At 42.4% G+C, this 23,320-nt stretch overlaps 3 protein-coding genes across 4 annotated transcripts; all 3 read right to left on the reverse strand.

Moving 5' to 3' along the window:
* Positions 1–4,117: 4,117 nt before the first annotated feature.
* On the reverse strand, positions 4,118–8,805 carry rbm15b (RNA binding motif protein 15B). Its single transcript, XM_008408258.3, has one exon. The coding sequence runs from the start codon at positions 7,285–7,287 to the stop codon at positions 4,813–4,815; it is 2,475 nt and encodes an 824-aa protein (XP_008406480.2). The 5' UTR covers positions 7,288–8,805; the 3' UTR covers positions 4,118–4,812.
* Positions 8,806–8,960: 155 nt separating this feature from the next.
* Positions 8,961–13,161, reverse strand: manf (mesencephalic astrocyte-derived neurotrophic factor). Its single transcript, XM_008408257.2, has 4 exons — positions 12,925–13,161; positions 11,273–11,394; positions 9,661–9,802; positions 8,961–9,538 (listed from the first exon to the last, which is right to left on the reverse strand). The coding sequence occupies exons 1-4, from the start codon at positions 13,010–13,012 to the stop codon at positions 9,354–9,356; spliced, it is 537 nt and encodes a 178-aa protein (XP_008406479.1). The 5' UTR covers positions 13,013–13,161; the 3' UTR covers positions 8,961–9,353.
* Positions 13,162–13,962: 801 nt separating this feature from the next.
* Positions 13,963–19,394, reverse strand: oser1 (oxidative stress responsive serine-rich 1). Of its 2 annotated transcripts, none has more exons than XM_008408254.3 (4): positions 18,880–19,394; positions 15,707–15,816; positions 15,358–15,477; positions 13,963–15,042 (listed from the first exon to the last, which is right to left on the reverse strand). In XM_008408254.3, exons 1-4 carry the CDS (start codon positions 18,901–18,903, stop codon positions 14,220–14,222), a joined length of 1,077 nt encoding a protein of 358 aa, XP_008406476.2. In that variant the 5' UTR covers positions 18,904–19,394; the 3' UTR covers positions 13,963–14,219. The 2 variants fall into 2 exon arrangements, with proteins under 2 accessions (XP_008406476.2, XP_008406477.2); XM_008408255.3 differs by lacking the exon at positions 18,880–19,394 and adding an exon at positions 17,363–17,689.
* Between the last annotated feature and the right edge of the window lie 3,926 nt (positions 19,395–23,320).

The raw sequence follows: 23,320 nt of genomic DNA on the forward strand, positions 1-23,320 counted from the left end.
TTATAACTGACTGTTTCCATTCTGCCGGAATTCTTCCAGTCATCCAAATCAGATTAAATAATTTTAATATAACAGTAAGAGATGAATATTTAAGATGTTTGAGCATTACATAACACACTCCATCCTTCCCCGGAGTTGATTGCTTAGCATTATTAATAGCTTTTTCTAACTCATACATAGAAAAGGGCATATCTAAATCCTGGTTTGTAACTTCTCTCCTAGTAGTAACTTCTGGATTTTTGTCCAATAAATCTAATTTATTACTTTTCATTTCTACAGATAAATTTTCTGAACTATGTACTTTAATTAACGTTTCTGCTAATAATTCAGCTTTTTCTTTATTACTAATCGCTATTTTTCCGTTTAATTCTAAAACGGGTAAGGAAAAACTCTTTTTAACACCATTCATTTTCTTAATAACTCTCCATACCTCTGACAATTTGGTCTCTCTTCCAATGGAATTACAATACTGTCTCCAACAAGCCTTCTTAGCTTCTCTAATGGTCTTCCTAACTATAGCTTGTGCTTTCTTATATTGAATTAGTGCTTCAAAGGTATGACATCTTTTTAACAATTTAAAAGCTTTATTTCTTCCCCTTATAGCAATACTACATTTCTCATTCCACCATGGAGTAGACTTTCTATTTCCTCTTCCCTTTGATTTAGGAATTGAACTTTCAGCTGCATTAATAATGACAGACTTAATCATTGAATAACACATCTCCACATCACAAAACATATTTTCACTCAGTTTATTAAATTGACTATCAACTAAATTTTTAAACAACTCCCAATTAGCGTTACTTAACTTCCATCTTGGAATCTGTCCCTCCTCTTCTTTTATCACTTCAGAACCAACTGAAACTAAAATAGGAAAATGGTCACTGCCCATTGGAGAATCACTCATCACCTCCCAAGAGGTTATTCCAGCTAATCTATTTGAAACCAATGTTAGGTCTAAAACACTCTTTAGATTCCTACAACAATCATATCTAGTAGTGCTGCCATCATTAAGGCAAACCAGAGAATGTAACTCAAGAAATTCTTCAATAGCCAATCCATTTGCATCTGTATTAGGACTCCCCCATAAAACATTATGAGAATTGAAATCACCACACCATACAGTCTTACCTACATTTTGATCATTTACTTCATTAAGATTTTGAATGGACAACTTCTTGTTAGCATTATAAAAATTTGTCACCAACATTTGATCATTTTCTATCCAAATCTTAATAACTATTGATTCATAATTCTTCCCTATTGATTCCACTTTATATCTTATACTGTCTAGAACAAAAGTTGCTACTCCCCCTCCTTGTCTTTCTGTTCTATCATTCCTAATTGATGCATACCCAGAAATTTTGAAATCCAGATGAGGCTTAAGCCAGGTTTCTTGAATGCAAATCAGGTGAGGTTTAACTGTCAAATCTGAAATATATTTCTTAAACTCTAGACCATTACTAATAAGACTTCTTGCATTCCACTGGAGAATAATTAACATGACGAGGAGGGGCCGCCACTGCATGATTGAGGTTGAGAAGATTGTGTCTCATTTAATTTTTCCTTAATTGATTCCCAATTAACATTTTTACAATCAAGATACTTTTGGGCTGCCTTCACTATTATTTGGATTTTTTCTGTTTTCCTTTGTGTTTGAGCAGTACAGTTAACTACTTCTACCATGAACAATACAAAATCCTCCTTTGTCATGAGTAGAGTGTCACCTTTAATCTTGGAGCATTCTGAACATTTAGATTTTTCTTTTTCTCCTCCAGACACTTTCTTTGGATATAATATTGGTTGAACAGGAACTTTTTTCGTTGCTTCCGCATAAGTAATGCCTGTAGTGACTTTGATTTTCTGAACTTCCTCAGCTCTTTTACTAGCTGTGCATCCTCTAAATCCTGAACTATGCCCACCTCCACAATTACAACATTTCAGCGGAGCTCCTTCCTCACATTTCCCATACTCATGTTCCCCAGCACATCTCCCACATTTCTGTTTCCCCTTACACACTGCAGCGACATGTCCAAACTTCTGGCATTTAAAGCATCGCAGGGGCGGAGGAATAAATGGTCGGACATCATAGCTCATGTATCCCACAAACACTTTATCTGGCAAACTGTTCTCTTCGAATTTTAACATGATAGAAAAACTATCGCTCCTCTCTCCATTCTTATTTCTTTTCAATCGTTTGGCTTCCACCACTTTCCCTCCTGAAACATTAGACTTGATGTCATCAACTGGTACATCAGGTGGAATCCCCGAAATGACTCCGCATACATACTTTTTGTCATCCAAAAGTCTTCCTCTCACATTCTCACCCAGGATTCTTTTTGTATTCATCGCCTTTTCTTTTTGTTTAATATCATTACAGATAATCAACAACGATCCATCTCTTAATACTTTAACAAATTTCACCTTTCCAACCAGAGCATTGATTTCTTTTGTGAGCTTTATTGGATTCCAATTTCCAAAGGACACACCCTCTTTGACAAACTTCAGGATTACTTTAAATTCTGTCATCTTAATAGCTTCTCCTTCATCCTCGGAAACAGATGATTCTATTTGCTGCCTTGATTTTTTCCGTTTATGCTTAGCTTTTTGAATCTGCCAAGGTCCTTCATTTTCCACATCATACGCACCCTCTTCCATTTCCGCACAATCACTACCTGTCACATTTCCCTCTGACATCCTTCCAACCATTCACAGTCTAGTCGTACCTCTTCCGCCAACCAGTCGACCCGCCTTCCGACTCACCTTCCCCGCCTTTCTGCCTTTTTCTTGATGTTTTGCTTTTCTTCTTCTTTTGGGTTTCAATGGCGAATGCGAACCATCTTACGGTGCATTTACCGCCACCTACCGGGGGTGATTAATTCCGTCATGTCTGTCTTACATTAGCACAACTGTTGGCTGTTCAACCCGAATATGATCTAATACCACGGATATGACGTGGTAGTAGGTCTGAAAATTAATTATTATCCATGAAGGAGAACATGTTCATAAAAAAGTTCACATTTTTACAAGAAAATTTTTTAATTCAGTCTTAAGTAGTAAAAAAAAATTATAATTTTCCAAGATAAAAGTTAAAAGGATTCAAGAGCATTAATTAATAATAATTCAAGAAATGTATCATATTAAAACTTAGTTTTCCCTGATATTATGAGGTCAGTAATTTGTAAGGAAAAACTCCAGACATTAGTGGCACAAACATCGACATGTCAGAAAATATCTTCTCTACATCCCTGACAAGTTTTTCTTTTAGTCGTTTTAGATGTTATAATGCCAGAATATATATTTTTATTTTAAATGTTTGCCTTTAATTATGGAAAATTAAGTTTCTTGTATTTCTGACACAGAATGTCCAATTTTTTTTCTAGTGAATGCAAAGTTAATTTCAGAGTTTTTTTTACATAAACATTTATTCCTCAGTGGATAATTGATTGTTTTATCTACAATGACTTTCCTCCATATTTTCCCTAATATTGAGGATTCCCCCCCCCCCTAATATCTTCCTCAATTTATTTACCTTTAGAACAAAAAATTGTTTTTGAACAAAATGTCATTAATTTTGGATCAAATTAATGACATGTACTTCTTTAATTTAGTCCAAAACATTAGTTTTTTGTAATAAAGTTGAATTTTTCTTTTACCAGCACTTAACATTTAGCAAATTTTATACATTAAACTATCTGATTTGTGTTCTTTAAACTTTTGAGCCGTTTTCTTCAGGTAAGAATAAGTCTTCAGAGAACTTTTATTTTTTTTACCTCTTAATACTTAAGTACATGTCAAACTCACGGCTCGCGGGCCAAATTCAGCCCACTAGAAGTGTTTTTGTGGCCCTCCAGACTAAATTTTACAGTTGAGTTTTTAAATATTATCAGATCAAATCAGCAGTGTTGTATAACAGATTGCATGAAGGTGAAAATACATTTCATATTTAATTTAAAGAGGAACTCGTATATTATCAAGTTATTTATTGATATTTTAATTTTTTCATCAATACTTAGTAGCCTTGTTGACCTTGATGTGTCTGAAAAAGAATAATGAGTTTTAAACTTTGACTTTAATTCATTTCAGTCAGTTTCAAATCCAGAAAAGAGGCTTCAGCTGTAAAAACTCTGGTTTTATTTCAGAAACATGTTCAGTTTTAAGATGAAACAATAAAACATCAAATATTCCTCTTTTTATAACACAAATCATTAATGACCATCATTCATCCTGATCAGCTCATATTTCCAACTCATTCCCATAAAAATGTCCAATTTGCTTCTTGAGTTTTTGAAATTGCTGAAAGTTTTGGGGTCAAAACGTTTGTTTTTTTTTCTTCTCTTTCATAAATCTGCCGTTCGCTAATAAAACCAGAACAGATGGAAACATGGAGGCTCTGCTGGGAGTTTAAAAAACGATCCTGAACAAGCACGACTCAAAACGGATCAACAGGAAGTTTCAACAGAGACGGGTAGGGTTTCTCTCCTGGTGCATGCTGGGAGAATGGACTGGAATGCTAAGAACACCAGAACACAGCGAGGAAGAGGAGGAACACCAAATAAAAACAGGAAAGGATTAGCTTCAAGTTTCCAGAAAAATCCTGCAAGTTTCCAGGATGGAGAAAACCGGATAAAGTAAGAAGCTTTTAGTGTCGCGTTTCCAGCTTCCTGGAGAAAAACCAGCTGCATAAGTGTTTCTAAAGGTTCCTTCGGGTCGCCTTCATCCCGCCGGGTCGCAGAGGAACATGTAGTGTAACTGGCTGGAATTCATTTAAACTGAACAAAACACTGAACAACATGGAGGAAGCCCCGGGAGTCAGTTAGTGTCGTTGACAATCACAATGACCATGTGCTCCTCCTCCAGATTACCCACAGTCCTCTTGGCCGCCTGCAGGAACTGCTGCGAGAACTCCCCGGGCGGGAAGGCGTACAGCATGGCGCCTGGGGTGCCCTCCTTGGCGGCTGGCAGGCTCACCACGCCCGCCGCCTCCTTGTTTCGCAGGTAGGTGACCAGGTGGCGCAGCAGGCGCACCTGCAGGCCCGGCTCCAGCCCCTGCGCCTGGCGGTCCACGGGCCCCTGCAGGGCCAGCAGGATGGCGAAGCCGTCCGGGCGGCCCAGCTTGATGCGGCGCGCCACCTCGTCCAGCCGGGCCTGGTCCATGCGCAGCCGCTGGGCGATCTTCAGCTGGCTGGGCTGGCTCTGCAGCTTCAGGCTGTCCTTCATCACCGTGTGGAAGTAGGCTGCGCCGCCCTCCAGCAGGAACAGGTCTGTGGGGAAGCTGCTGTTCTTCAGGGCAAAGAAGCCGCGCCACAGCCTGGACAGGGCGCCCTGGGCGAACTCCGACAGCGTGCTGGGAGAGGCCGGGGCGTCCGCGGCAGGCGAGGCGGCGCCGGCCGCCTCGGCACGGTGGTGGTGGTTGTTCAGGTGGTCGCTGGAGGACCGCTTGCTGTGGTGGCGGCCGGCAGGAAGCTCTTCTTCGTTGGTGGCGGAGTGCCGTCCGGCGCCGCTGTCCGGGGAGTGGTCCCGCGGCTCTGTGGTGGAGTCAGGGGCACGGACCCGCGCCCGGTCTGGGCTGGCATCAGGAGACACCGCCCCTGGACCGCGAACCCGCGACCTCCCCCGCTCCTTCTCCTCTGGCGGCCGGTCGGCAGACAGGCTGCGGCTCCTCTTGCGGGTCCGCCTCTCCTCCCGCTCCTTCAGCCACCGCTCCCGGCTCTTACTGCGGCTCCGCACCGCCCGTCCGCTCCGCCCGAAGGCCTCCACCCCTCCAACCCGACGCTCCAGGCTGCGTGTGGGGCTGCTGGGGAAGTCTCTCTCCAGCAGGCCCCTCTCCCGCTCCCTGAGGGAGAGGAGGCTCTGGGGGGGCGGGGAGCGCTCCCGGCCGCCCCGCAGCTCCCTCTCCAGGCTGCGGTGGCGGCTGTACGCCTCCCCCAGGAGGTCGTAGTGGGCGGAGAGAGCGATGGGAGGCTGGTACCCTGGAGGGAAGGGCCGGGAGGGGCTCTCCTCCACCTTGGCGAAGTCCACCCGGAGACGGTGCTCTGGGCCCCCCAGGGGGAAGCCCCTCATCTGGGTGCAGGCGGCCTGGGCGGCATCCAGGCTTTCATACTGAATGTAGGCAAAGTTGTCCCCTTTCACATAGTCGATGTTCCTGATGCTGCCAAAGCGGTCAAACTCCCGGGCCAGGGCGGTCAGAGAGTTCCCAGGGCCCAAGCCGCCCACCCACAGCCGGGTGGTGGGATTCGCCTTGCCGTAGCCAATCTTTATGGGGTTCCCACCGATTAACCGGCCTTGCATGGCCACCTTGGCCCGGTGGGCCATGTCCAGGTTCTGGAACTTCACGAAGGCGTAAGCGCCGCCCTGGCCGCGGGCCGGGCGTTTGATCACCACATCCTCGATGACGCCATACTTATCAAAGCCCCGCCGGAGCTCCGCCTCCGTCACGTTCCCGTCCAGGTTCCCGATGAACAGGTTGCTGGTGGCCCTCTGGTCGTCCTCCGGCTTTAGGTCCTCCACCACGGGCATGGCGGGAAACCCGAAGGGTCGCCCCCTCTCATCCAGCATCCCATAGTAATCCAGCAGCCGGTCCCGGTCCCGGGTCAGTGCCAGGCTTTCCAGGGCGTACTGCCGGGCCCGCAGCTCCCGCAGGCTGTTTACGGCGGGCCCGGGCGGGGACAGGGAGCGCTGCCGGTAGGGGTACGGTGCATGCAGGGGGAGGTACCCGACGTCCGGCGGGGTCACACTCCGCCTCCTCACGTACATGGGCTCTATCTTCAGCTGGCGCTCCCCCAGAACCAGGCGGGACGACTTGGCGTGCCGGGCCTCCTTAGCGTCCTCCGGGTGGCGAAAATTCACGTAGGCGATCCGGCCCAGCTCCGGGGTGTGGGACAGCTTCACACTCACGTCCCCGAACTTTTTGAATTCGTGGAACAGCGCGTCCTCCACGTCCTCGTCCGACACCTGCGAGCCCAGGTTGCTGATGAGCAGCGTCTTGTACTCCAGCGTCCCGGGCCTGGCGGCGGGCGGCTCGGCAGAGCGCAGCGGCGGGCGGCCGAGCAGGCTGAGTTCATGTCGGTGGTGGAGCTCCAGGGCGGCCGCCCGCTCCTCTCTGAGCCGCGGCTTCTCCCGCTCCCTGCTGCGGCTACGGCGGTGATAGCTCCGGCTCTCCGCCAGCAGCAGAGCCAGAGGCGGCGGGGGTAGCTCCTCTCTGCGGGCGCCCTCCCGCTCCCTTTCCCGTATCCGCTTAGCGATAGCCCGGGACGGGCTGCTCTCTCTCCCGGCCTGCCTCTTCATCTTTCACCGAAGGATGGAGCCCAAACTTTTCGGTGCCGTGCAGCGGGAATTCGGCGCTCGGAGCGGGTTCCTGGAGTGTTTGTGGAGAAGAGGCGACTGGGGACGGCTTCAGGGAGAGACGCGCTTCCAGGGCGGCCGCTGATTTTTGGCACATTTACGGTAAAAACGGTTAGAAACGATGGGAAACATTTCAGCATCACAGGAGCTGCACCAGGGCCGCCATCTTGGACAATAGGAATGTGCGCGTTCCCTGAGGAGGACGGAGGGCGCGGTGACGCAAAGGCAGCTGACGTCATGACGTTACGATTTGATTTCAAAACATTTGTCCATTTTGAGTAGAAACTGATACATTTCTGCTAAATTTGAATGAAAACAACAAACTTCTTTGAATCTTTTAAGGAGCCTTTCTGAAGATTTATTAAAAATCAAAATATAGAGATCATCGTCGCAGGGATGCTGGTGTCATTTAAAAGTGGCGATTTTTTATGATTTTTAAAACATCCTAATTGGTCAGATGAATATTTTTATATTTTGTTTCAATATGAAATACAAACTTTTAACAAGATACAGATCCGTATTTATTTCCCAACTCTGGTTTCCATACTTTTTCACAAATTTTCAGAATGCATATTTTATGCTTGTTCAAGTATGGAAGTCTAAGGAAATAAGAGGCTATTGTTTGAATATATTATTCCTAGAAACTGCCAGATTGATAAAACAAAAAGATATGAAACATTTTACAGCAAAAAGAGCGTGAGGAGCCCCCTTGTGTCTTTTCATCAAACTATTTTATATCTTGTCACAACAAGAAGCTCAAATTTTAAAGAAATTCTGCTTTTGTATTTATTTCATATCTCTGACTTCTTTACTTTTGTCCAGTTTTCAGCATGTTTTGCTCGTTAAAGAATGCCAGGTGCTAGAAAATAATTCAGAAAATTAAAAATAGAAATTTAGAAAATTTCAGAGCATATAATACAAAACATTGTAAAACAAAGTTTTTGCTGGACTGACTGATTCCAAAGAACAGCTAAAGATGTTTGCAGAAAAATGAGACAAATCATCACTTAGAGCTTTGGAAAGGAAATGCTACAAGGATCAATGAACTGCAGGAAATTATTTTAATTGATACGATCCGAGATGAAAATTTAAATCTCAACATTTATGCCGTTTTCTGGCTTAATGTCCACTTTTTATATCTTTACTGGAGCTTAACTCAAATGTTTCTGGAATGTCACATTCTTAAACTGAAACATATTCTCCCAAAGTTGATTTTAATTCTTAAATGAATATAAAAAAAGAAGCAGCAGAAAAGATGCCATAGTTGCTCTTCAGAACCACAGAACCAGGTTTAAACCTCAGCAGTCAGAGGTTCTGAAGGAGGGAAGCCAGAGAGCAGAACCAGATCATTTTATTCACATAAAGTCAAAACAAAAAAGTTTGGAAAAACCTTTAATAAATACAGAAAATCACCTAAATAAGAATTGGACTGGGATTTAACAGAACCAGGAATACAAACCATAAACGGGCCACTTTATGCTACGTCTACTTCCTGTCTGAATGTTAGTCTGAACGCCCTTTCAAAATAAAATAATTTGGGCTGTACGGCTGCTGGCAGTGATGGTGGTTTTAATCCAGCTGGAAACTCGTAAATAACGAAGCGGAGGAGACAGGAAGTGACTCAATGTGTTTAATGGTCTGACTGGTTCAATTGGAACAGAACCAGCCGAAGAAAGAACCGGTGGAGTGGGTCCGAATCCTCCTATAAATCAGAACCAGGTTTTAATTCAGATGTGCAGTTCCGTAAACAATCAGCAGGGGGAGCTGCTCAGAAACGTGTTGGGGCTGAACGGACTCCAGGATGATGACGGTGAGCCGCTGCTGGTCCGTTTTTCCTCCGCTGGTCGGGGATTCTGGGATGCAGACGAACTCGGGCTCTTATTGTGAAAGGATCGGAGGAGCAGGAACTTCAGTTTAAAGTACAGTAGAAACTCTGAGCCTGCAGAGCAGACCGAGACGTGCTCTTCCTGGCAGGACTTCCTGTCTGTCCAGAGTCAGTGTCCCCGCCGCTACAGGTCTGTCCGTGCCTCGGCGGCTGCAGGCGCATACTTAGGCATGAGCTCAGTTATCTTGCGGATGAAGTCGGACTTTTCGGCGCAGCCTTTGCACGACTCGTCCCACTCATCCAGAATCTTCTTCAGGTCCTTGACTTTCAGCTTCTTCAGGTCCACCGTGGTCAGGTCCAGCTGCTTGTCTGCAGGAATACAAACAAACATGAGGAATGACAGAACCGACCCGGCTGGACAGAACCGACCCGTATGGACAGAACCGACCCGGCTGGACAGAACCGACCCGTATGGACAGAACCCAGCGTACCGTATCTCAGCTCGCAGATCTGACCGTCCTTCTTCTTGAGCTTCTCACAGACCTTGTCCACTGGGACGTGGTAGCTGAGCGGTTTGGACACTTCGTTTATCATCTTGGTGGCGGCGTCGCTCGTCGCACCGATGTAGTAACACTGGACACACGGATGAGATGGGAGAGATCGGATCAGAACATGTTCCAACATCTAAACCACGGGTGTCAAACTGAAGGCCAGGGGGCCAAATCTGGCCTGACAAAGCATTGTATGTGGCCCTCTAGCGAAGAAGGTCCAAAACGTTTAACCTCTGACCCCGTTGGCAAACCCACAGACAATGTTACAAAATGCATAAACAACTTTTAGATTATAATTTTTTTATTTACTATTCAATAATCATATAAATTTAGCAAAAATACTGACTCGTTTAAATGGCTGTGTGCTCTGTGGTGGAAAAATCTTATCAGATAATATTATGACTTTACTACCAGGCAAAACAACTTTGTCACAATAATCTCTTTTTATAAGAAAATATGTAATTTTTTTTTTAATTAATCACAATTTTTTCTTTATTCCCACATTTCCCATATTTTGTTTCTTTGGTCTGAATATCAGAAGTAATATTTAAATAAGTTTAACTTATTTTGAAAAACAAACAAAACTCATTTAAGATTAAAAAGCTGGGGATGAATTTTTTACTCATGTTTTTTCTCATGTCTTCAACATTGTGAGGCTCCCACAGCGCCCCCTGGTGGGCACCTCTCTGAAAAGCACTGATCTCAATTAAGCCTATCTCAAGCAATGGACTAATTTCATGATACATTTAAGTGAGCTCAATAATTTCTATTCTGATTAATATTTTTTAAAGGGAAAATTTGTTTACAAAGACTTTGTGATCCATTTTATTTATGGTTTGGGTTTGTGTGTTTTTTTATTTCCATTTTGTCTATTATTTTTGGTTGTCATGTTTTATTTTGGATATTTAAAATGTCTTTTGTCCCAGTGTGACGTGACCAGTACAAAATCAAAGTTTATTGATCTTTGAGGGTGAACTTGTGTTATGCCATTATCAAGATATTAAAAAAAAAAAGGTGACGAAACAATGTTATCATTTGTCGCAATAATTCCTGGGACAATTTATTATCCATTGTTATTTTGAGCGATCTAGTCCAGACTCCAGAGAGACGCAATACAACCTTCATGATAAAAGTTCTGGGATTAAATATTAATTTATCAAATCAAATTACTATCAGTCCCTCCAGTTTGTTTTATTTGCAATTCCACTATCGTAAAAATGTATGAAAAAAAACAAACAAAAAACCAGTAGCCGATAGCAACCAAAATTTGTTTTCATCTTGTTGACTTTTATTTCTGTCAAAATGGTGTGTGTGTGTATATATATATATATAGCTAAATATCAGTTATTGGCCCAAATTTTCTTACTGGTGTATCCATACATATTTTAACTGTTAATAATGGGTTTCATCAATACATTCAGGCTACCAGCCCTGTAAGAGCTTTTATGATGTTGACGTGGTCCAAAATGAAAATGAATTTTACACTCGGATCTAAAGCAAAACCTGAAGACAGACATCCAACATCCAACTCCCAGATCAGCGATTTACTCACAAATCTGTTCTCTTTTCCTTTGGTGTCACTGCAGCTCTTCAGCAGCTCCTTCTCAACTTCGGCGCTGTTGGGGTTGGAGTCCTTCAGCGACTCGTAAAACTTCCCCAGGAAGGAGACGCACACTGGAACAAACGGAAGATGAACACGGTCAAAGCTTAATAAGAGAAGATTGACGAGTCCAGAACCTCAAGTCTGAGATTAGGATTATCCCTGGAAAACTACAAAGATTAGTCAGTAAAAGCAGGAATATTGGACTAAAACAACCTGGGTTTTATTAATATAACAACAGTTATGATTTGAAATTTCTTTAATGCTTTCAGGAAAACAGCATTAAGGTTGTCCCAGCCTGGAAAAAGATCCAAACCCTGAAAGTTTTGAGCCGTTTGAATAAAATCTGCCTGCAGATGAATTCACTGCAGAACCAACTGATTTCACTCAGATATTTTTCCCTCTGATTGGGAAAATTTTCTCAAGTGCAAACAAACTGACCAACATGAAGGTTTTCAGAAAATATTTTGGGTCATATTCCAAAAGTTAATCACTTTAGTCACATCTTCCTCTGAACTTTGACCCATAGATTATGGTTTTAAATCAGCTGAATACATTTTAATGCAGCTAGTAAGCTGGTTTAGTTATTAATAATAATAAAAAGGATCATGTTTGTGTGTTTTCAGACTTTGGGTCGACTCTGGACGTTTCCCCTGATTATTTAACATCTGATCATCTTTGCATCACACAGCAACGTTTTTAAAATACTACAATCAACTAACTACTTATAACCAGGAGCACCAACATGAAGTTAAACCTCCTGATTTCAGCAGAAATCAGCCAGTTCTCGTTCCTCCAGACCAGAGACGGATTCGCTTCATTCCTGGTCCATCTGGTTCTGGATTTGTCCAGAACATTTCAGATATCCTGGATCAGATTCTGCTGTAGGAGAGTTCTGCAGAACCGTTGGACCCAGCAAACCTTTGTCCAAAAGCATCTACGCCTCTCATCCTGATACCGTGGCCTTGAAATGACCATCCACCTGATGGTGCATTGGTCCAGTTGTGGTTCTGTGATCTTTAATGGGTCAGCAGGAGGGATCAGCAGCTCCATTTCTGTTCTAAAACAAGTAGATCCAGTTCCAACATCCACTCCCAGAACGCAATGTTCACATCAGTTGGTGCTGCATTCACTGACTAACTTGTAAATTATTGGCCCTAGTTTCAGACATATTACCAACCGTCCGTTAAAGTAGGGGAAGATCTTAACTGTTAAACTATTTTTAATTTATTTGCTTAATTATGTTTACTTTTCGTCCTCTATCCCATTTATAATTTTCTATGAAAACCATAAAACTTCATGCCTGCGATGAACACGTTGAGAAATGTGGTTGGGTGAATGAAGATTTCCTCCCCGGTGTCTTCGGGTGGACTTAACGGTGCATTTCGGCACCAAACTTCGTTCAGATGACATCACATTTAGGACGGTGTTGATTTCTCCTCTTTGATCAATACAAACGTGAACACACAAATCCAGGATTTAGTCAAACATCTCAAAAACCAACAAATCGGGTAAAGTTTGAATCATTTTCTCTGCTGCTGGAAAGTTTCTGGAGCTCAAAGCTGGTTTAGCCACTGCTAACAGCAGCTAGCGCCTCGTCCTACCTTCACATTCTCCTTCCTTCAGGCCTTCAACAGGTCCCGGTAAGAGGGCGAGGGCCAGAGCCACCGACAACCCGCTCAAACTCAACATTTTTCGGCTTCAATACAGTCAGAAGGACGTCCGTGGAACCGCTGAGGGACACCGACAATCTGAACTCATGAGTCTCCGCCGCTTCGGAGCTGACGGACGCCGGTAAAGCTGGTAGAGTATCGGCTCCCGCAAACGCGCCTCCTGATTGGTCAGAGCATCCACAAACCTACACGCACTTTCCTCTGATTGGATCGCGGCACCAGGACAACGTCCAGTTGTCGCGGTCTGATTGGTCCACAGCGACACTGTGTTATTAAAATGACAAGATTTCCCCAGAGAAGGGAAAAAATACATAATAAAATAATTATTATAAAAAGTTTAAACCCATTTTGAGAATAAAACCAGACACACTATTTAAGATAAATACGGATTAAATTCACGGAGATAAAACAAGCAACAGAAAGGAGCAACAAGCTCCTCTACTTGACTTTATTCTTGATAAATATATTAAAATATTTGTAGAATTGTACTACATACTCAGTCATTAATCATTTTAAGTAGAAAGGCAACAAGACCAAACTGGGAAATTGTGCAGACATTTAAATTTTACAGTTATGGTTGAAAATAACTGTAATCAACTGTTCTGATGTTTTAATGATTTTAAAACATATTTTAGATGCTAAATGATGTAAAAACACAATTAAATTATGGAGTGTTACACTTATACTTCAAATCAGGTTTAATCTGCACTCAGGACCTCCTGGTCTTTAGTGTTGGATAAAAGTGAAGAAATAATTCCGTAATTTCCAAGCTGAGGCTGTGAAAGAGTCCTACGATCCGGACAACTCTCTGCTGTTTCAGAGGAACATTTGAACTCTGACCTTCAGGTGTAAGAATCCTGGTGAACCTGCAGGAAGAGATGGCACTGCGTCGAGAGATTTAACTCTAAAGTCTCAGGTAATCCTGAAATCAACAGATTATTTTCTGAAGAAAAACAACAACATTCCCAGTAGATCATTCAGCTTCTTTATTCATCCAGGAACCACAGACAGAATCCCAGCTGGGATTAAAACTCCGGCGAGTTTTGGCAACTTCATTTGTAAACTTGAAATCTGGAAAACAGAGTGATTGACAGAAGACACAGAAGCCAGATGAAACCTACAGAGACGCTTGGCTGTGGCACGATCCAGTCAAGCTGAAGGGATTATAATCCAGATTAAAACATCTTTAATCTAACCCAAACCTCTCCTGTCTGACTGCTGAAGGTCTAGGTGTACATCATCTCCGCCATGTGCGACATCTTCTTGGGGATGTAGAGGTAGTACTCCATGTAGCCAGAGAGGTCCTCTATCGTGATGTCATCGACGTAGGCGCGCGCCTGCTCCGAGCAGGACCGGGGAGAGCCGGACGCCAGCGGCGACGCGGCGGAGGGGGCGGAGCCGCTGGACGCCAGCGGCGACGCGGCGGAGCTGCCGCTCAGAGTTCTGGCCTCGTCCTGCTGGACGCTGCGCAGCCCCGTGAAGGAGTAAACCTCCACGCTGTTCCAGCCGGGTCCTTGCTGCCTGCAGCCGCAGCCGGATCCAGCTTCGTGCTCGCCGCCATCCTGTGAGCTGGTGGCAGCACCGCGGGGGCAACCGCAGGGGGGCTGCGTTCCCTCTACGCAGTGTAGCTCGGATAGAGCCCGGAAATCCGCGGCATCGGACCTCAGCGGCGCTGAGGCTCCATCCGAGGAAACCTTCTCCTCACCGGAGTGCCCGCCTTCCCACCGTGGGGGCGCTGCTGCCGTGGCAACCTCTGGCGATGGGCCCACGCCCCCCACCCGGGTCTCATAACTCGGACTGACTCCGAAAAGAACAGGGGAGCCGCAGCACGGCACGGCGGAGGAACGCCGCTCTGCCTGGACCGGAACGTCGTCGGCTAGCGGGTCGGACGCAGCCAGCCGCTGCTGCTTCAGGCCACCACCAGGGGGCGCCAGAGCCGAAGCGGCGCTGCTGCAGTAGGTGAACCTGGGCGGGTGTAAGATGGGCGACTTCGACCGTCGACGGCGCTGGCTCCGCGATGACGTTCCTCTGGAGGTTTTCCTCGTGCAGCTGAAGGAGAAAAGACGGGAAGGATGGGAATATCTGCCGGTTCTGGTTCTGATCAGATGAATTAGTTCAGATGATAGAGGAGCTCATTAGATTATCTGTCTCATATTAAACTGTCACAACATGGAGATAATTTTAACAAATACGTAGAAAACATTTTTATAAAAATGACAAACTGCAGCTTCGTAGAAGCTCTGAGCTGAGATGGTGAGAAACTTCCTGACCTTCTCTGATCCAGCAGAACCCGGACTGATACGGACTGACTCTATGCTAAGACAGCCTGCCGTATGGCTGCAGGTCCAGGCCGGGTCCACCTACCAGTGCCAGGTGTCCTTGGAGTTGCTGAGTTTGGCCTTCACTCCGCTGGCGCCGTCCAGACCGACCCGGGCCGGCGCTCTGGGCGTCAACGCTTCGGAAACGCTCTCAGCTCCGGACAAACTGGACAAACAGAAGAGAAATCGTCTTGATCGGAAATGTTTCCACAGACCGCAGAGAGGAACATTAAAGCAAAAACTGGATTTCACATCCGGTTCTGGTCCAGATTGGATGAGGGATTCATCAGCAGGAACCAATCAGGAGTCTTTTCCTGATCCGTTTAGGAAAAGCCGAGACGAAAAGCCTGAACCTGAAGTAACAACATCACACTCCAGGGTCAAAGGTCGCCTACCTCTCAGCATCGACCCTGAGCTTCTTGAAGGCCGTCTGCAGCGTCTCCTCCTCGCAGTCTTTCCCTCCTGCCTCCATGGTGGGAGGAGGCTGCTCCGACCAGCCCCCCAGCTGCAACACAAACGCCTGGTCAAAACTATTCACACGCTCGCTTTCCACTGGGCCTGGATCCTCGACCCGCTCGGCTTTGATCCCACGACGACTAAACGCTTCCACTTTCTCAACAGTGACCCTTGAACCCATCATACAAGTCAGTTATGATTCTCCACCACATGGAGGCGCTGTTTAGCTGATTATTACAGTCCAGGCTTCTTTTTCTCTCACTGGGAGCAACGTTACTATGGCTGTTTCTATGGCAACGGACTATAGTCACAGTTATTAACAAAATATCTCTATCACACCATTTTCTAAAATTTTAAAGATGTGGGATTATTTTACCACTTTACTCTGAGTTTTAAGCTGTACAATAAAACATTTTAAAAGCTTTAGTTTAAAATATGTCAAGTTTTTCAGATCTAAAATCTGAATAAAAAGGCCTTGAAATCTTTTTGTCTTTTTACAAATAGAATACATTTCCGAAATTCTAGTTTATGTTTAAAGTAAATTGTGTAATATTTCGATCCTGATCTGAATTATCCAGATCACTGATAGAAACATTTTCCTCAGTTCTGCTGAATAAAACCCGTTTAAGGCCACTAAGGTGATCCAGCCTTTAAAAGAAAAGACAACTTATCATTTCTGATGAGTATCTATTGAAAGAAATTTGCGTTATTGTAAAAGAAACACATTTTTTATGTTTCTAGATTTTACAGAAAGGACGGATTACATTTGTTCTATGGGATGTTGATCTAAATCTGCATTTCTGCCACTTTTAGTGTCGTTCTCATTAAATTTTATGTAATTAACTGATGAAAGGCTAAAAATATAATAACTATGAAAGACAGATATTCATTATTGAGAAACATTTCTTATTGGGATAAGAATTTTGATGTATCAGAACAATAAATACTAACTTGAAAATGTTTCAAAACCTCCCAAAATTCCAGAATAGTGATATATACTATTCTCTCTACTTCTGGTCTCATTAAAGTATCAATAAAAATGAGAATATTAGTAAATGCAGTTACTCTGGGTAGATGAGTGTAAATAATCACGCTCCATGTCACTGGTGTCCTAAAGATGCCTGTTTGAAAATGAGTTTGTCTTCATTGTAAGTTTTGTTATTTTCAATAAATATTAACAAATATTGTGATAAGATTATAAGACAATGTAATCCACCTCTTATCTATAATTAAAAACATTATTTGGTTCTTTAAAATATTTGCTAAACCTGAAGGTGCCACTGTTGACGCAACATCCCTGGTCTTTTAAACTGAGTTTTCTGTGCTTTCATACTTGAACTAAAAGTTTCTCCAAACAATAACTAAGTTTTAAAGAGTCTATTAAAATGCAGAATAATTCAGTCCCGGGTCGACTAGTATAGGGAGTTAGATCTGATCAAATGTTGTCTAAATCTGTGAAATGTGCTTTTAGTTTGGCTAACTTTAGCGCCCCTGTTAGCATGCTAATGAAGCAGCTAACTGACTGGACGGAACCTCTGCAGTTCCGAACAGCTTTAAACTCTGAATTGATAGACGGGTAGAATCCCAGAACTCACGGCTCAGGTTGTCCGGGCCACGCCAAGCACAAGTCCAGAAGAGTCCAGAAGATTCTGGCTGGTTCCAAAGAGGCTAAAGGGTAGAAGCTAATGCTAGCTCTCTCTCCGCCAAAACACGATCCAAAAAAAACACGGCAGACTCAAAACCCGGAGCAGGTTCTACGGAACCGCTAATGGACCGACACCAGCGCTAAATATCTACAGCAGCCAAATATTCGGGGTTTTCGAACCGGATCGGGACTTTTCTCCGTCAGAAGCGTCTTGTTTACAGTCGAACCGTCTGCAGTGACTCTGCAACAACTGACGTCACTAGCCCAGAAACAAACCCGACGAGCAGTATGGAAGTCCCGTAGTGTCGTTAAAATGTGTTTGGATTTGAAGCCTTATTTATTAATTAGTATTACAAAAATATTTTATTCATTCTTGATGTTTACCCTGTACTGTTATTATCATATTATCTTACATTTATACACCTGGAAAAAAAAGAAAACTATTATGGAGCTCTACAGGTGCCTATTTTATGCTTAAAATATATTTCGTTTTATCAATTTAATAAAAACTGAACCTATTATAACATTTATAAATAATGTACAGTATATATTAATTATTCTATTTTTCAATCTGTACTTCACTTAAAACTAAGCAATTGCTAACAGTTATTTTAGTTATTGATTATCATATTGAGTATTCAAAAAAGCATCATGTTTGTGTAATACTTTGAAGGTTTCTTGACAAATACTACAGTATTGTCTGATTATATGTCAGTCAAAAATATTAGAAACTATCCTTCAGATCTACAAACACACAGATTTTTTATTTTTCTCTCTTAAGTTCCCTCAGATACAAACTTTAGGACATTTTTTAAAGCTAAATCTTCTTATTGTTTTTAAAAATTAAAATATGAAAACAACTGTCAGACGTTCAGAAAGCTTTAAAAAAATTATTTCAAGTAATAGAAATTTTGATCAATCAATTGAACCACAAATATCATTTTTAAATATATGTAAATACATCTGTGTGCGAAATCAGGACTTTTGGAAGTGGAATTTGGTCTTTGTACATTTGAGAAAACATAATAATTAATCCAAATAATTCAAAATAAAGACTTTTAAACATTAGAATTTTTCATATGCAAGTCTGTTATCTTCAATTACTCTGAAGAATATAAATTAATGAGTTTCAAGAACATTTAATTTCCCTCTTGGATTATTTTTTAATTGAATTGAATTGACTTTGAAACATTAAGTGTATTCTAGTAGCATTTTAGCATTTAAAAAAAATTATTTAGAGTAGTAATTTTGCTCTCCGGAGAAGTAGTTTTTTTCCCCAGTGCACCACTGAAAACGGCCGCCAGGAGGCAGCACCTGCTCAGGGTTTTCCTACCAGAGCTGCTCTGTTTGCTCTGCAGGGTTACAGAGTTAACGTTTTTTTGAGAATGGCCCAGAATGCTTCGGCAGGGTGTGCCTGTTTTCCCTCAGGGATCAGAAACAGAATCAGCAAACAGTGAAAGAACTTACAGTAAGTCGCCAAACCTGTTCCATCCTCAAAGAACCGTGAAGAAGAAGAGGAAGAAGTAAACAAAAGGTGGAGAGCTGTTCTCATGTTTATCTAACAGAGATTTCTCCATCTCTGTCACCGTCTCTGGGGGGCTGATTATGTCCCAGAGGAAAAACCTTTCAGGCAGGAAATCATGTCTGCTTTACCAAAGTGACTCTTTTATCCACAACAGAACCAAATGAAAATGTTCAGATCTGACAAAACAAAAATGAATTCAGCTGCTGTCCAATTAGTTCAAGTCTTCATCAAATGGAAATGGCATCTCCATCTTACGGTGAAAAAATGGGTAAGTTGTCATTAGGTGGCGCTGTTCTGTGTAAAACAAAGTCCTGAACCCGAAGGAGGCCCGGAAGTTTTCTTAGGTCTCTGATCAAAGCTTCTGGTTTTGTTTTAAATCTGCTGCTTCTTCTGGCTGCTGCCTCTAGGGGGCGCTGCAGAGGATCCACTGCCACCATGTCAACCACAGCATCTCTGCAAATCCTGTCATTCATGAACCTCCTCTTCCCTGTCCTGCTATCTCCATATTTAAACCCTGCTCTCTCATTGTCTCTGCCTCACTGTGGTGTCTTCTGGGAAATGTAGTCCCATGGGGACTTTGGTCTCCCCTCATTGGTCGATCTTAGAACCCTTCCACCACCTCACCACTGACGGAGGCCTCCACGGGACATGGGATTTTTTTTCATTTGCGTTCCCTCGCAATAATCTACTGATCAGTTCATGCGGCATAATTGATACTGTAAGCGTTTCTTGCGGTGGCCGCTCTATTGTGTTCTTAACAGACATAAACATGCAGTAAATAAATCGATTTTCAATCAGTTTTTTTGCACCAAAGCGTTAATGATAATAATCACGTTTTCTTATTATAAAACACAGCAAACTAATGGTGGTATAGGGCAGCACTGGGTTAACTCGGGGAATCTCATCTGTCCGCGTATCAATCAACTCCAAACCTTTTCTTTGTTCTGTGACAATTATCGATTTATTTAATTTTTATTATCATGCTCCAAATTTTGCGAGGACTGACCAGCCCGCTCACCTGCTTTCTCACACACACACAGCCAGCAGCCACTAACCTTCCCATTCATACTTGATGAGAGTCATAGACATAACATAAGAGTAGACCCCGCATTGGCTGCTCCGGCGCAGGAAATACGGCGGCCATCTTGGAGCGGTCGTCCCTCCTACTTTGCTCAATCAAAACAGCAGAAGATGCCTCAGCACTGAGGGATATTGTTGTTCTGATCGATGGTCTATTGATGTGAGGCTCCACAGACAACATTTCACAAGTAAGATGGACATATTATTGTGAATATTTTGTGATTAGAATAATACTTTACTGTATTTATGTCCACCGGCGAGATACCAGCTAATATTAGCTACAGTGCTTGGTGTAATACGGGTTCAGCCGCTATGAAGGATAACTGAGATTCTGTAAATCTAAAATAATTCATTATTCTCTAACATTGACTTAGATTATCCGACACAAGAGCCTATATTAGAAATGAAACAATGTAACACATATTATAAAACTTATATTATGTGTTATAACATTCACCAGCAAAGTTTACACAGGTGGTAAAGACTATTATTTATATGTAATTCTTTCACTAGTAAGATACATCCTAACTCTTCCGTTTTTGTTTCATAGTTTCATAAAGACATGATGTGAGGAAGAAGAGGGATATATATATACACAATAAGTCATATATATATATATATATATATATATATATATATATATATATATATATATATATATATATATGAATATATAAACACAAAAAGTCACCAGGTCTGAAAAGTCAATAAATATAGCAGCAAAGTTGCTAAGATGGCAACTATTCTTTCCCTCGACTTGACCACGCCCCCAAAGCATTTGCTCCGCCCACTTTTGTTAAATGTTTCAAAATTTGTCAGGGGGCGTGGCTAGGCTCTCTTTAAAGTCACAGTAAAAAAACCTCAAAACTTCCACCTGCTGGCTAAATGAGCCAGCTTGTTAATGTTTTCAGAATCAGATCAAAGTTTTGCCTATGAGGGGAATTCATTTTTATTTTGGAATTTTCTGAGAAGTAATCCAGATGGTCAGATGGAAAAATAAGGGAAATACAAGTTTAACATCAGAGGAATTCCTTCTTTATGATGATGGGAATCCCAGTTTATTGTGTTTTTACAGCTGCTGTATCATCATAACTGTGGTTTTCCATGATTGGCTCATGACTCTGGTAAACAGGATGCACCAATAAATAATCCAGAAGTGGAAACCTTTCAGTTTCCTTTAATAAAACAAAATGATTTTCATGTTTTAGTCCAGAGTTTTATTCACATAAAACAAAACGAAGGGTGATCATGTGTTAAACAACACAATAAGTCATAAATCAATCCATGCATGATACATTAAAACTAGCTGAATAATTACCATCTTTGTGATTTGTTTTTGTTTTTTCTCTTTCTACCAAAAACTAGACGATAAAAGTCTTCAGCCTGGTGCTTCCAACCGTTTTTTGAAGGACTCGCAGCATCACACAGTTTGTAAAACTGTTGTGTTGAATCAATAGGTCTTCGATCTGTAAAATCACTGGCTTCTCCAAAATGGCGCATAGCGCTCCAAAGTAGGCGGGGCTTGTCGCTCCAACGTGTCCTCTGATTGGCTGATAGATGCTGACTTATGAATATATCTCATCTGTTTACATCCATGATTTTTAATGACTTATCATGTGAACAAGCTTATTCACAAATGATTTAAATTTAATTTCTTAAACTTTCTTTGCGCATAATTGTAAGACGCAGCTATTTCGAGGAATATAGTGAAAATTAGTTTCAGTGTTGCTGATTAATCAGGCCTGACACAGTAACACAGTTTGATGGATGATAAATTGTCCCAGAAGTTTTTGAGATAAACAATAATATTGTTGTTTTGAGAAGCGTAACATAAAGTAATGACACCATAAGAACTCATTCTCTAAGATCAATAAACTTTAAATTCTAGTCAACATTTAACGCAGAAACTGGAAGACATTTTAAATATCCAAAATAAATAAACTAAACAACAGAAACAACAAATAAAATAAAATCTCTATAAACAAAACTATCATTCAAAAAAAGAGCTGGTTGAGACCAAAATATCAGACTGACAACTTCTATCATTCAGTTTCTGGAAGAGAGAAAACATAAATCAAGCAAATGGAAATTATTGAATTCATTTTCATTTACTGATTTTTGACAGACTTTGATTAAACCTCAAAAGCCTTGAAAGCCGTGCAGAACCACCAGGCCAGTTTATGAACCAACAGGTGATTTACTGAAACTATTCTGTGGATCTGAAAGCGAAATGTGCCGATCAGCATCTTACAGTCGGTTAGTTTCCTGTCAGCAGCTGCAGGAAATCACCTGCAGATGATCTGACGGCTGCTGCTGCAGCAGGTTTCCTCCTGCTGCCGTTTGTCACAGAGAAGAAGAAGCAGAAGAAGAAGAAGAGGGGAACTCCGCCCCTGAAGCCCACCGAGGAGCAAACATCCTGACTGATGAGAAAACGTCAGGACTTTCTCTGCCTCGGACTTTCATGTTGCTGCAGCTCTCAGAAAACAAAGCCAGGCGTGAAGCTGGTGGGATTTTTGTCGGCGCTCAGAAAAGCCTCAGAGAAACCAGACAGATGCTGCTGTGGTTCCTCAGAAACATCCGGCCTCTTCATGTGGGCCTCGTTTATCATAATGAGTGGACGGGGAAGTACTCGCAGCTAGAGTTAAAATTCCTCGAAGTGAAAGGTGCGGACTGAAGCGCGGTACTTTCACACAGCGAAGGCTGCGAGTTTTGATCTGACGGGGTTGTTGTGGTTCATGTCACGGCAGCAACAGACTCGGGTCTGTCTGGATGCTGGTTCACCAGCTGCAGCTGAACCACGACCCATTCATCTCTTTCAACCTTCTTCTACTTCTTCCTGGTTTTGGTTTCTGTTTTAAAGTGTTTGAGGTCCAAAGTGTTTTTCTTTCTTTAATCAGCTTCTCACTGTGAGGAACAGAAATGAAGTTCAGCTGTTTGACTCCAGGTCGTGTTGCTTGTGCATCAGATTTATGGGAGAACTAGAAACGAGCAACTTTTCCGCTACGCAAAAGACTCAAATGCTTTGCAGAGAAAAATAACTTTCCCTTCACACAAGAACTAGAAATGAGCATGAAGTTTGTGTTTGTCTTGTTTAATGTTATTATATCAATTTGATAAATTTATCGCTGTATTTTTGTTGTCGGTTTTTGTTCAATAAACTGACGAATTGAACAAACTGCTTTCAGAACCAGCTCTGACATGCATATGTCATCAAAGTCTTCATGAAACATGAAAAACAAAATGGTTGTAAATGTTTGTTTCTTTAAATGGAGCCAACCAACCGCAGCTGTTTCACAGCGTCCA

The sequence above is a fragment of the Poecilia reticulata genome, chromosome 5, assembly GCF_904066995.2.
Source record: "Poecilia reticulata chromosome 5, P_reticulata-male-v2, whole genome shotgun sequence".
In the NCBI taxonomy this organism is placed as follows: domain Eukaryota; kingdom Metazoa; phylum Chordata; class Actinopteri; order Cyprinodontiformes; family Poeciliidae; genus Poecilia; species Poecilia reticulata.